The sequence below is a fragment of the Heterocephalus glaber genome, unplaced genomic scaffold (genome assembly GCF_053883595.1).
Source record: "Heterocephalus glaber isolate CG9 unplaced genomic scaffold, H.glaber_assembly_v1.0 deba00001523, whole genome shotgun sequence".
Taxonomy (NCBI): Eukaryota; Metazoa; Chordata; class Mammalia; order Rodentia; family Bathyergidae; genus Heterocephalus; species Heterocephalus glaber.
This window is the reverse complement of record NW_028258327.1, coordinates 10,330,101-10,343,545: the sequence shown is the minus strand read 5'-3', so window position 1 is coordinate 10,343,545 and position 13,445 is coordinate 10,330,101. Positions and strand designations below refer to the sequence as shown.

General features: G+C 35.6%; 1 protein-coding gene across 5 annotated transcripts in view; it reads left to right on the top strand.

Annotated features, from left to right (window-relative positions):
* Klhl32 (kelch like family member 32) overlaps positions 1 to 13,445 on the top strand; it is a 223,595-nt gene that overhangs the window by 106,325 nt on the left and 103,825 nt on the right. For all 5 annotated transcript variants that reach the window (XM_087187960.1, XM_087187961.1, XM_013078774.3 and 2 more), the window contains one exon: positions 14 to 121. In XM_087187960.1, the coding sequence (XP_087044086.1) occupies positions 14 to 121 (108 nt within the window). The remainder of the gene's footprint in view (positions 1 to 13; positions 122 to 13,445) is intronic.

Sequence of the window (13,445 nt, the reverse complement as noted above, 5' to 3'; positions counted from 1 at the left end):
TTCCCCACCTCAGGCAATGTTCAGCCTTTGTATGGTAGAAAGTGGAGCTGATGAGGTGAATTTACATGGTGTGACCAGCCTTGGTTTAAAGGAGGCCCTGGAGTTTGCATACACAGGACAGGTATGGCACCTAATGTAACCTAAGAGGCTTTACATTTTAACTGTACCGAAGTAGAGAAGATTATCCTGGAGGTATGAGATTCAGCTGTTTTTCTTATTACTCGTTTTAGTGTTAAAAAAGTTTCACATCTACTTAATTTTACAACTAAAGTGGTACAGAGGGAAGTAGAGCAATCTGATTTCTAAATGGGTCTAATTGAACATAGTGTTTTAATCTTAACTCCATGGTCACTAGTGCAATTTTTATACTACCCTAATGAACTATCATAAGGAAAAGAGTTGAGTCTTTGCTTGGATTCTCTTTGTTTTCACTTAAGCTCAGTCACTCAATCATGGCTTTATTGTCTTAAAAACAAGGCTGAATCAGGGTTGAGCATGTAGCTCAGTGGTATGACACTTGCCTAGCATGTGCTAGGTCCTAGGTTTTATCTTCAACATTGCAAAACAAAACACAAATTTAAAAAAAAAACCCTAAGACCGAAACAATTTTAAAAGCCTCAGGAAACCATGCCTAGCATCTTGGCACCCTGTTCTCTTGTCTCAGAGTCATAATCTAAGGCCTTTAGACTAAAATGTGATAGTTGGAAATCCTAATTTTTTTTTAACCATGAAAATTATTAAAGGATTCACAAGAATCTCTAAAGGACATCCATTTACATTTGTTAACTACTGTAGTTTATTAAATCAAACAAGATTCAGACTGTGTTTTTACAAAATGTCCTTTAATTCCATTTCATCTAACTTGGGTTCAGTATCTTCTATGGTAAAATAACCACCTCTTCTCTTGACACTCATATCCTGGTAAAATTGACAAGCAAATCATAGCTCACGTCATCACTGGCGTAGGGTTATGACAGAAGCAGGGTACAAAACACAGTGGGGGAAAAGAGGGATGATCACCTGGGACCACCAGTGCAAAATATCACAGAGGAGAAGGCATTTGAGTCATGAATGTGTGTGAGTTCACTTTTCCTCTGAATTTTCTGTAGAAGTTTATGAAAATATATGACATCTCCCAGTTTCTTTTCTGGAGCTAGTAGAGTTTGAAATATGTGTAATAGAGTAATTGAGGGAACTCTCGAAAGACAATAAAGAGAAAAGAGAAAAGCCATACATTAACAGAAGGTACAACAAGAAGGAAAAGAATGATAGACCGCAAATACAGGATCAACCCAGCCAAATCTCATGCCTTGGAATATTAAGACAGGCAGTTTTTGTAGACAAAGTAGCCAAATATTTTCTTAGTAAAATGAGTTGCCAAACATTTTCCTAATATATTTCCTAAAATATGTATTTTATGCCTGTTGTTTACAGATATAAAGAAATATACCATCTCTAAATTGTTCCTTGTGTATATTTCTCTCTTAATATCTGAACAACAGTCACAACCGCATTTAACCATCTTTAGAATGAGATTGACAATCCATAGTGACTTCAGTGGAATGAAATAGTAAATATTCTTTTTTGATAAAACTACTTAAGTAGTTTCTGTTCTTAGCTACATCAACAACTAAATGATTTAAGCTTAGAGACTGTAGGTTGTATGGCATATTTAAATTATTGGTAAACACAAGTGCACAAAATGGCTGAGAAGGCTGTGTTAAGATACACATAGATATAAGAGGCTGTCTTATGCTGGTCTTGATTGCTTTACAGTTTCCTTCAGAATGAAGGAATGTGTCATAAAGGATCTCTGAAATATGAACTGAAAATAGCAGAAAGGGATGTGCCTTTTGGAAGGGTAAGAAAAATTGCTTAGGAAGACAGAGGAGTTGGAGTTTGCAGAGTAGCCATATCTCATTACCTAACCTCCCATTCTCAAAATTTTGCTTTGATGAGAAAAAGTAAGGTCTATACCTGGAGCTGCATTTATTCTCTCTAGAGACCAGAGACCCATGCTGACTGCATTCACACAGAGATGCTGAGCTTACATCTGTTGAAATTGGGTCCTTACAGGGCAGGAAGGGGGGATGACATCAGATGGAACACTTTCTGAAAATCCAGGACACATTACTGAGCACCTAATATGTGAGTTCAACTTAATTTTAAAAACAGCTCCTAGAAGTGTGGTGATCCCATTTGAAAACCCCAAGGTTAGGGGGTTGTAGTGACTTAACTGAGATCATTCGCTCAGTGTTTATTTTACCCAGTTAATGAACCCAGTCCTCCCAATTTCAAGTCTGTTGTCTTTTTTTGAACATCCTATGTAATAAAGAGAAGTTAAGTTGTGTTTGTTATAGTTGGAAGATGATACAGTTTTTTTTAAACAACATCCAAGTTTAGTTTCTTAAACATCAAAATAATAGTAAATCTTTTTTCCCTTTGAGAGTGGGGCTTAGATAATAGAAAAACAGTGACATTGTAGTATATCAGGAAGTGTGAGTAGCTGCTTTCTCTTACTGTGGAGTTGAAGTGAGCATTAAGCCAAGACTTTAGAATACGGAAGGATGAATAAAAACACAGTTTTCAAGACCTTAAATGTTATTTTCTACTGTGAATGTCATTGATAGACATTACGTCTTTAGCCATGATATATACATAGATTTGTAAAAATGCAGCATTAGTATTGAATTTATGTACCTAAAGATATTTCTACTGACAGTGATTATATGTTTCATCAGTTGTAGTAAGCATAGTATAAAATGTAAGTATTTTTAAATTAACTATCTGCAAAATCATTGCTGTCTTGGAGAGAAGTTAGAAGTATAGAGTGGGAGTGATGAATGAATACTGCTAAGTGTAATGATGTATGCATGATCCTCCTACACACAGCTTTAAAGTATAGCCTTGTTAAAATTGCCCCACAAATTTCATCCAGGGAAATTTAAAGAAAAGGTAGACATTTCCCCTAATGCTAAGTCATCCTCTGAAAAAGCATGCACTTTTCCTATCAAGTAACAAGCAATGGGGCTACACAAACACACATTCTGTTTTTGTACTTGGCAGAGACGTGCTCTTCCTCTGGGTGCATCCTGCTCTTAGCGTTGCTTGAGCCAAGCTCAGAATTGCATCCCTTGGGAGTGTCCTTGCACGGCCATGAACAGTTGCTGTAATTATAGTAGAACCAGTGATGGAGGAAAAAAGAGCCAGGCTCTCTTTGTTCATGTAGTTGGGTCAGAAGAAAGTGGTGTGATATGAACTCACTGGGCAGATCTACGTCAAGGAGTAAGAAGTGAATCTAAGGAAATAAACATTATTTACCGTAGTGGGCAGAAAGCCACTGATGCCATGACCTTTTAAATTCTCCTCAATTCTCAACAATGGCCAAGACTTCCTTATGTTTCAGACCAGTCCAAAATAGAAGTAGAGGCATGAGAAAGAAGTGGATAAAAAAACTCTGACAGAGATGTTACTTGGGATAAGAAATCTCATCCCAAACTAGAGAAGAGGTCAGCCACCCAGGAACAAGTGGATGTTGCTTTAATCCAACCAGACAATGAGAAGCAGATAACACAGAACTTTTTCATAAAGAGAAGAGCTCTGTTTGGAAGGTAAAGGACTTCCAACCCCAAAGGCCTTGTTATAAGCCTCTAGGAATTTTGAGTAGCTTAGTACGAAAATGGAAGCAAATAGGACTGGGAAATATAGTAGGATTTATTATTTAGCATTCTGGATATGATGATGTCAAGAAATATAGACCATATGTCAAGCATGGTGATAAGTACCTTACACATAGTGCCGCAAGCTGTAAACTTTTCTTTTATTTTCTGGAGAACTGTCCTCCTCTCCCATCCCTTGGAGTCTGATGAAGATGTTCAGTAAGAGAAATTGTGCATCAAATGATAGTGCCATTTGTACTCTCCGTTAAAATTCCCCACTTCCAGATAATCTTAACTTTGTCAAGGATGAACAGCTATGTCAGCATCCAGAGAAGAAAGATTCTTTGGTATCTGTGTTCCCTTTTCTCTCTTTTTGGCAAATATCTCCAGCCCTTGGCTTCTCAGCATCATAGAACAATCCCTCTCTTGGGGATAACCATCCTAGCTACCCTTCTCCGATCCAGAGCATGCTTTAGTACAATCTTCACAGTGAAATATTGTGTCATTGTCACTACACATAAGTTAAAACTTTTTGGAAACCTAGAAAAGGGTTAAGTGAGAAACAATTTCTTTTTATTTATAATTGCAATCATGTAAAATTTTTCACACAGACAGGAATTAAAAATGGAAGGAAAGTCTTCCTCAATTTCTGTGCTCTCATATACTGAAGTTTTCCTTTCTCATTTTCATTTGGCTCCCTGATGAATTCATATGATGTTTTAATACATATCCCTGACAAGGGATACACTGCAGTATTACATTCTGATTGTGGAATTTATTCTCCAAGCAGAATGCTTTTCTCTGGAGACCTGAGTATCATCAGGCAGCAGTGACAAGAATCTTATTTAGAACTGTTTTCCCATGGACCATCTTTTTAGGGATAGTTATGTCATTTTATATGGAAAAATATTTGTAAGATTTACTTACATACAACCTGGTTGAGCTCAATGGTAGCACATGGAACAAATTTGGGAGAAATTTTTCGGAAATGCTTCTCTTGGAAGCAATGTTAAGACTGACCAGTGGCTTAAATATTTTAGCTTCAGAATCCTTTCTTCACCTGTCAGTACCTACAGAAGGCTGGTGAGTAAAAGGCCCTCAGGCCACCTCTAGCCTGAAATCCACTTTCTACAGAAGAATATTTTTAATTTTACAGAAAATGATAATTTTCTCCTTACTTTAGTTTCTTTCAGAGTTCCAATGGATTTCATTTTGTTATTCATAGTGTGTATCTGAGATTTTTTCATTTGCTATTCTGGATGATTGCTCTATTTTGGAATATTTCTAAGCAGAAACCATTATAATTGTGATTCTTCTTGATCACTGGAATCTTTTGAGTGTTAGCTGTGCTCAGAATGAAAGAAATGCTGATCCTTCCTTTCGGCACTCCCTGAAATCATCTCTGAGTGAAGGGAGAGCACCCATTTGTTTAGTGAGAAGCATAGGTAGCATCTTCATTTTATTAAAATGATGTCAGCTAATTGATAGATTTTTAAAGTATCTGAACTTTTTCCTTTATTTCAGAAAAAAAGAATGACTGTACTTCAGCCTCATCCTATAAGCTGGACAGCTTTTATAAAAAGTTTATTTAAGAAAAATTGTGTATAGAAAGGATTCCCCAAGAGATAGGTAGTATCTCCATCTGGCTTGGAGTTGTTCGGCCTTATTTATCAGGCCTTAGTAAGTGAAGACCATCTTTACTATTCTGAAATGAAATTTACATAAAATAGAACTTGTATGTACGGATTTCTCTAAACATCAATAGAGTACCATGATCATATAGAAACAAAGGGAAATAAATTTATATTTAAAGTTATACACCCCCCCCACACACACACAGTGACCTCACTTTTCCAAAAGGATGTGATGAAATAGTAACATAACTATAGGTAGAAACACTGCAACTTTGGACTGTGATGGGCGCATGTAGATGCTGACTGATGAACGATGTGTTGGCAACTCAGATGCCACAGGATACACTGTAGATAATATGATTTTCTACACTGCTGGGCAACTCATAGTATAACTCAGCATAATTTCAAGCCAAACAAGGTAAAAGTCTTATGCCATTTTTTCCAACATTTGTAAAAGTCTTCTCTTTTATTTTGTGAATGTATCCTCACACAACATCAATAAAAACTGTTATGTGTAAAACAGGATTAGGTTTTAGGTTTTTTATCTCATTAGTACATGATCCCTGTACATAATGATTACATCTGTTATGGGGAGTTGGTACATGTACATGAGACATCTTAATTCTTTTTGTTAATTGCCTTCCCTTCCTTCCCTCCTTCCTCCCTCCATCTCTTGGTCCCCTTCACTTTTGCAAAAGATCTATCTCCTGTTTTTAGTTAACATTTATTTAGCTCTAGGATTTAATTATATTTTGGTTTTCTCATATAAGAGAAATCATGTGATATTTAGCCTTGTGTGTCTGATTTATTTGACTTAACATTATGGTCTCATTTTCCTATAAATGATTCAAGTATATCCTTCTTTATGGCAGAGTAGTACTCCATTGTGTATAAATACCACATTTTCTTTAGCTATTCATCTGTTGGTGGGCTAATAGGCTTCCTGAAAGACTTAACTGTTAGGAATTGTGCTGCTATAAACATGGGTGTGCGTATATCACTGTAATATGATGTTTTTAACTCTTTCAGGAAGATACTTAGAAGGGGAATATCTGGGTCAAATGGAATTTCTAGTTTTACTTTTTTGAGGAAACTTCACATTGATTTCCACAGTGGTTGTACTAGATTACATTTCTATCAACTTATAAAAGGGTTCCATTTTTGCTGCAGCCTCTCTGGCATTTATTACTGTTTGATTTTATGATGAGAGCTATTCTTTCTGGAGTAAGATGAATCTCAGTGTTGTTTTAATTTGCATTTCTCTAATGGTCATGGATGTTAAATGTTTTTTATGTATTTATTGGACATTTATACTTCTTCTGAGATGTCTCTATTCATATCACTGGCCCGTTTTTCATTGGGTCTTTTAGTTTGGAGGGTCTAATTTTTTTGAGTTCTTTATATATTCTAGACATTTTTCTATTATCCAAGAAATAGCTGGTACACATTCTTTTACATTTTGTAGGTTGTCTCACCTTGTTTGTTGTCTCTTTTAGCTGCGCAGAAGCTTTTTAATTTGGTATGATCCCATTTGTTGATTCTTGATGCTATTTCTTGTGAAATTGGTATAGTGTTCAGAAAGTCCTTGCCTACACCCATCTTCAAGAGTTTTACCTCTTTTATCTTCCAGCAGATGGCATTTCTATTTTAAAATTTAGATCATTGACCCATTTTTATTTTAGTTTAATGCATGGTGAGAGATATGCATCTAGATTTAATCTGCCTGTGGATAGCCAGTTTTTCCCAGCACCATTTGTTAAAAAGACCATCTTTCCTCCAGAATATTTGTCGGCCCCTTTGTCAAAGCTCAGACGGCTGAATGTATCTGGGCTTGTTTCTGCATCTTGTATTCTATTGCATTGATCTACGTGTCTGTTTTTGTACCAGTACCAATCTATTCTTATCACTATAGCTTTGTAATATAATTTGAAGTCCAGGATTGTGATGCCTCCTGCTTTGCTCTGGTTACCTAAGATTATTTTGCTACTCTGGGTCTCTTCTGGTTCCATGTGAATTTCAGGACTGTTCTCTCCAGTTCTGTGAGGAATGCTGTTAGTATTTTGAGTGGGATTGCACTAAATATGTTATATCAGTTTTGGAAGTATGGCCATTTTGACAATATTAGTTCTGCCTATCTAGGAGCAAGGGACAACTTTTCATTTTCTGATGTTCTCTTCAATCTCCATTTTGAGAGTACTGTAATTTTCATTGTAGATATCTTTTACCTCTTTGGTTAGGTTAATTCCTAAGTATTTAATTTTTTTATTCTATTGTGAATGGTATTGTATTCCTTATTTCTTTCTCTGAGTTCATTATTGCTTTATAGAAATACTATTCATTTTTGTGTATTGATTTTGTATCCTGCTACTTTGCTGAATTTGGTTATTAATTCTAGGAGTCTTTTGTAGAATGTTTTAGGACTTATATGTGGAGGATCATATTGTACAAATACTGATAATTTGACTTCTTTTGTTTCTTTACATATCTCTTTTTATTTCCTTTTTCCTGATTTCCCTAGCTAATGTTTTGAGTGCTATATTGAACAGGAGTAGTAATAGTGGACATCTTTGTCTTGTTCCTGAGTTTAGAGGAAAAGTGTTTCCCTATTTAATATGATGTTGGCTATAGGTTTGTCATAAATGGCTTTTATCAAATTGAAATAAGGTCCTCCTATATCTATGTTCTTCAAGTTTTTTTTTATTATGAAGGTGATGTTGGATTTTGTCAAACACTTTCTGCATCTATTGAGATTATCATGTGATTTTTTTAGTTCTTGCTTCAGTTTATGCAATGTATTACATCTATAGATTTGTATATGTTGAACCATCCTTGAATCACTGGAATGAAGCCTAATTGATTATGATGTATGATCTTTTTGATGATTTGTTGCCTTCTGTTTGCAGTATCTTGTTGAGGATTTTTGTTTCTATGTTCATTTAAAGAGATTAACCATTAGCTTTCTTTTTTGGGGGGGTCCTTGTCTGGCTTTGGAATCATGGAAATACTAGCTTCCAAGAATGACATGGGGAGTACACCTTTTCTTTTAATTTATAAAATTTGAGGAGCATGGATGTTAGTTCTTCCCTGAAGTTCTTGTGGTAAATCATTGGGGTCCTGGGATTTTTTTTTTTTTTAATTAAAAAAAATTTTTTTCCTTAAATACTTTTATTGGTACATTTTAGGTAAATAATACATTTACATTTATCATTGGGTGCTTGTACCTGTGCATGATATATCTTGCTTCTTATTTCTCCCCCATTACCTGTGCGCCCTTCACCCCCTCCACCTTTCCCTATTTACATAGACTTTCTTTCCAATTTTTTTCTTTTCTCATAATTTTTCCTTTCCCTTCTTACATTTCCCCTTCTCCTCCCTCTTCCCCTATCACTTTGGAACTTTTCTTCCTGTTTCAAATTATCAATTATTCATTTTAATCATTTTAATCCTTATTTACACTTTCAGTTTCTCTCACTAGAGAAACTATTTGGTATGTGTGTCCTATTTATTTCACTTAGGAGCATGGCCTCAACATCCATTTAGCTATAAATATCTCTAGTTTCTCATTCTTTATGGCTGAGTAGTACTCCATTTTATAAAATAAAAAAACCCCACATCTTCTTTATCCAGTTTCCAGTTGATGGGCACCTGGGCTGTTTCCAAGCTTTAGTTATTACTAAGTGAGCCACTATAAACATGGGTGCACATATATGGCTGTGGCATGATTCTTTTAATTCTTTTGGAAAGATACCCAGCAGGGGAATAGCTGGGTCAAATGGGACTTCTAGTCCTAGTTCTTTGAGGTATCTCCATACTGATTTCCACAGTGGTTGCACCAGTCTGCATTCCCACGAACAATGGTGAAGGGGTCTGTTCTCCTCACACCCCTGCCAGCATTTGTTATTGGTTGAGTTTTGATAGCAGCCATTCTTTCTGGGGTGAGGTGGAATCTCAGTGTTGTTTTCATCTGCATCTCTCAAATGACCAGTGATGTTGAACATTTTTTCACATATTTATTTGCTGCTTTTAATTCTTTGTCTGAGAAATGTCTGTTCATTTCAGATGCCCATTTTTGAATTGGGTTTTTAATTTGGGAGGGGGGTCTGAATTTTTTCAGTTCTTTATGTATTCTAGATAGTAGTCCTTTGTCTAAGGTACAGCTGCTAAAAATTTTTCCCCCTATTGTAGGTTGTCTCTTAGCTCTGCTGGTGGTTTCTCTTGCAGTGCAGAAGCTTTTTAATAAAAAGAGATCTCAGTTGTTGATTCTTTGTGCTGGTTTCCTTGCTACTGATTTTTTGTTCATAAAGTCTTTTCCTGTGGCAATGTCTTCAAGAGTTCTACCTAATTTATCTTCCAGCAAGTTTAGTGTTTCTGTCTTAATATTTAGATCTTTAATCCACTTTGATCCTAGTTTAGTGCATGGTGATAGGTATGGGTCTAGTTTTAATCTATGGCAGGTTGAAATCGAGTTTTTTCCAGCACCATTTATTAAATGGGCTATCTTTCCTCCAATGAGGGTGGTTGGCTCCTTTGTCAAAGATGAGGTGGCTGAGTAGGCCTGGAGTTGTTTCTGCATCTTTTAATCTATTCCACTGATCCTTGGGTCTGTTTCTTTGCCAGTACCCTGCTGTTTTTATCACAGTGCTTTGTAGTATAGTTTCAAGTTGGGGATTGTGATGCCCCTTGCCATGTCTCTGTTGCCTGGAATTGCTTTTGTTATTCTATGTCTCTTCTGGTTCAAATGAATTTTTGAATTGTTTTCTCTAGTTCTGTGAGTTATATTGTTGGAATTTCAATCAGCATTACAGTAAATCTATATTGTAGTTTTGGAAGTATGGCCATTTTTCCTATATTGGTACTTCCTACCCAGTTAAAAGGGATGTCTTTCCATTTTCTTATATCCTCCTTGATCTCCTTTTTCAGAGTGCTGTAGTTTTCAGTGTAGAGGTCTTTTGCTTCCTTTGTTAGATTGATTCCTAGATATTTCATTTCTTTGGATGCTGTTGTAAAAGGAAATGTTTCCCTAATTTCTCTCTCAGTGAGTCTGCTATTTGTGTATAAGAAGGCCATTGTTTTTTGAGTGTTGACCTTATATCCAGCTACTCTACTTAATCTGTGAGTTAAGTCTACAAGTCTTTTGGCCGAGTTTTTTGGGTCTTCTATGTAAAGTATCATATCATCAGCAAATAATGACAGTTTAACTTCTTCCTTTCCTATCTTTATTCCATTTATTTCTTTCTCTTTTCTAATTGCTGTGGCTAATGTTTCCAGAACTACATTGAACAGGAGTGGCAACAGTGGGCATCCTTATCTTGTTCCTGATTTTAGCGTGAAAGTGTTCAGTTTTTGACCATTTAGTATGATGTTGACTGTTGGGTTTTCAGAGATAGCCTTAATCAAGTTGAGATAAAGACCTTCTATTCCAATTTTCTGTAGGGTTTTTATCATGAATGGGTGCTGGATTTTGTCGAATGCCTTTTCTGCATCTATTGAGATGATCATATGGTTTTTGTCCTTGACTCTGTTAATATAGTGTATTACATCTATTAATTTATGAATGTTGGACCATCCTTGCATCCCTGGGATAAATCTGACTTGGTCAGGGTGTATGATCTTCTTGATGACCTTCTGTATTCTGTTTGCTAGTATCTTGTTGAGGATTTTTACATCTATGTTCATTAGGGCGATTAGCCTATAGTTCTTTTTGGGTTGAGTCTTTCCCTGGTTTTGGAATCAAAGTAACACTTGCTTCCAGGAATGTTTGGAAGCCTTGCTTCCCTTTCAATTTCCTTGATGAGTTTAAAGATTAATGGTGATAGTTCTTCTTTAAATATCTTGTAGAATTCAGCAGTGAAGCCATCAGGACCTAGGCTTTTCTTAGTAAATTTTTTATTGCATTTTTAATTTCACTCATTGTAATAGGGGTGTTTAGAATTTCTATATCTTCTTCATTTAACTTTGGCAATTCATATGTATCTAGGAATCTGTGCATTTCTTCTGTGTTTTCCATTTTATTAGAGTATAGGTTCGCAAAGTAGGTATTGATGATCCTCTGGATTTCTGCTGGGTCTGTTGTGACGTCACCTTTTTTGTTCTTAATTGCATGGATTTGAGCCTTTTGTTTCCTTTTTTTGATAAGGTTGGCTAAAGGTTTATCGATTTTATTTATTCTTTCCAGAAACCAACTCTTTGATTCATTAATTTTTTGTATCATTCTCTTTATCTCCATTGCATTGATTTCTCCTCTGATCTTTATAATTTCCACTCTTGTGGGAGCTTTGGATTTGTTGTGCTCTTCTTTTTCTAGGAGGTTGAGGTTCTGCATTAGGTTATTTATCTGAGTTCTCTCTGTTTTCCTAATATGGGCATTCACTGCTATGAATTTCCCACATAGAACTGCTTTCATTGTGTCCCGTAGATTCCTGTATGTTGTATTGGCATTCTCATTTACTTGTAGAAACTGTCTAATTTCTTCTTTAATTTCCTCTGGGACCCATTGGTTGTTCAGGAGTGTGTTATTCAATTTCCATGTGTCTGTGGGAGTTTTGCAGTTTTTTATGTTATTGATCTCCAATTTTATTGCACTATCATCTGATAATATACAGGGCGTAATTTCAATTCTTTTACATTTACTTAGACATGTCCTATGAGGTAGCATATGTCCTATTTTGGAGAATGACTCGTGTACAGCTGAAAAGAATGTGTATTCTGATTTTGTGGGGTGGAACACTATATAAACATCTACTAAGTCCATTTGTTTAATAGCTTGATTCAGTTCTAGAATTTCATTTTTGACTTTTTGTCTAGATGATCTGTCTATTTGTAATAGTGGAGTATTAAGGTTCTCCACTACAATTGTATTAGTACTTATTTAGTTTTTCATGTCCATTAATATTTGTTTTGTATAGTTGGGGGCATTCGTATTTGGTGCCTATATATTTATGACTGTCATCTCTTCCTCTTGGATTGTTCCTTTCACAAGGATGTAGTGACCATCTTTGTCTCTCTTAATTATTTTTGGTTTGAAATCTACTTTGTTGGCAAATAAGATTGCTATGCCTGGATTTTTCTGGTTTCCTGTGGCGTGGAGAACTGTTTTCCATCCTTTTACTTTCAGCCTATGAATTTCTTTTTGAGTTAGGTATGTTTCTTGTATACAGCATATTGCTGGATTTTGCTTCTTAATCCATTCTGTCCGTGTATTTCTTTTGATTGGTGAATTGAGGCCATTAACATTGATAGTTATAATTGACAGATATTGACTCATTCTTGTCATGATGTTTTACTGTTGTTGGCTCTTTTATTTCTTATTTTTTTCCCCCTTTTCCTTTTGTTTTCAGCCTTGCCTGGTGGCTTCCCTCTGTTGGGCCCTATGGAGTTGTGACCTTCATTGTCTTTTTCTAGGATATTGCTTAGAATTGTTTGGAATGCTGGTTTGGTGTTCATGAAATTTCTCAGGCGTTCTTTGTCGTGGAAGTATCTAATTTCCCCATCAATTTTGAAAGCTAATTTTGCAGGATACAACAGTCTCGGTTGGAAGTTATTTTCTTTTAGGGCTTGAAATACTTCACTCCAGTCTCTCCTTGATTTGAGGGTTTGTGTTGAGAAGTCTGCCGTGATTCTGGTGGGCTTTCCTTTGTAGGTGATTTGTTTCTTTTTTTCTAACTGCTTGTAGGATTTTGTTCTTCTGTTGGGTTTCTGGGATCTTGACTATTATATGTCTAGGTGTAGATTTTTTTTTTTTGATAATGGCTAGTTGGAGTTCTATATGCCTCACTTATCTGTATGTCCAATTCTCTACTTCTCTCTGGGAAGTTTTCTGCTATTCTGTGAACAGTTTTTTTATGTCAATTGTACTTTCTCCTGTTTTTTCCTGGACTCCTATCAGTCTTTTTTTTTTTTTTCCACATTTGAGATTTTATTGGTTGTGTTGAGGATCAGTACAGACACTTCACTTTGTACACAATTTTTAACACACATACTGAAAATCTCAAAAACTATGTATTGTTTCTTTTTCAGTTATTCCAGTGAATTTCTAGCTTCAAATTTGGAGGCAAATTTTCCATCAAAGGATTAAGTACCAGTATCTTTGAATGCTGATGAAGTGTTACTTAAGTCTCATCAATTCACAATTTCTTATCATATGCATTACATA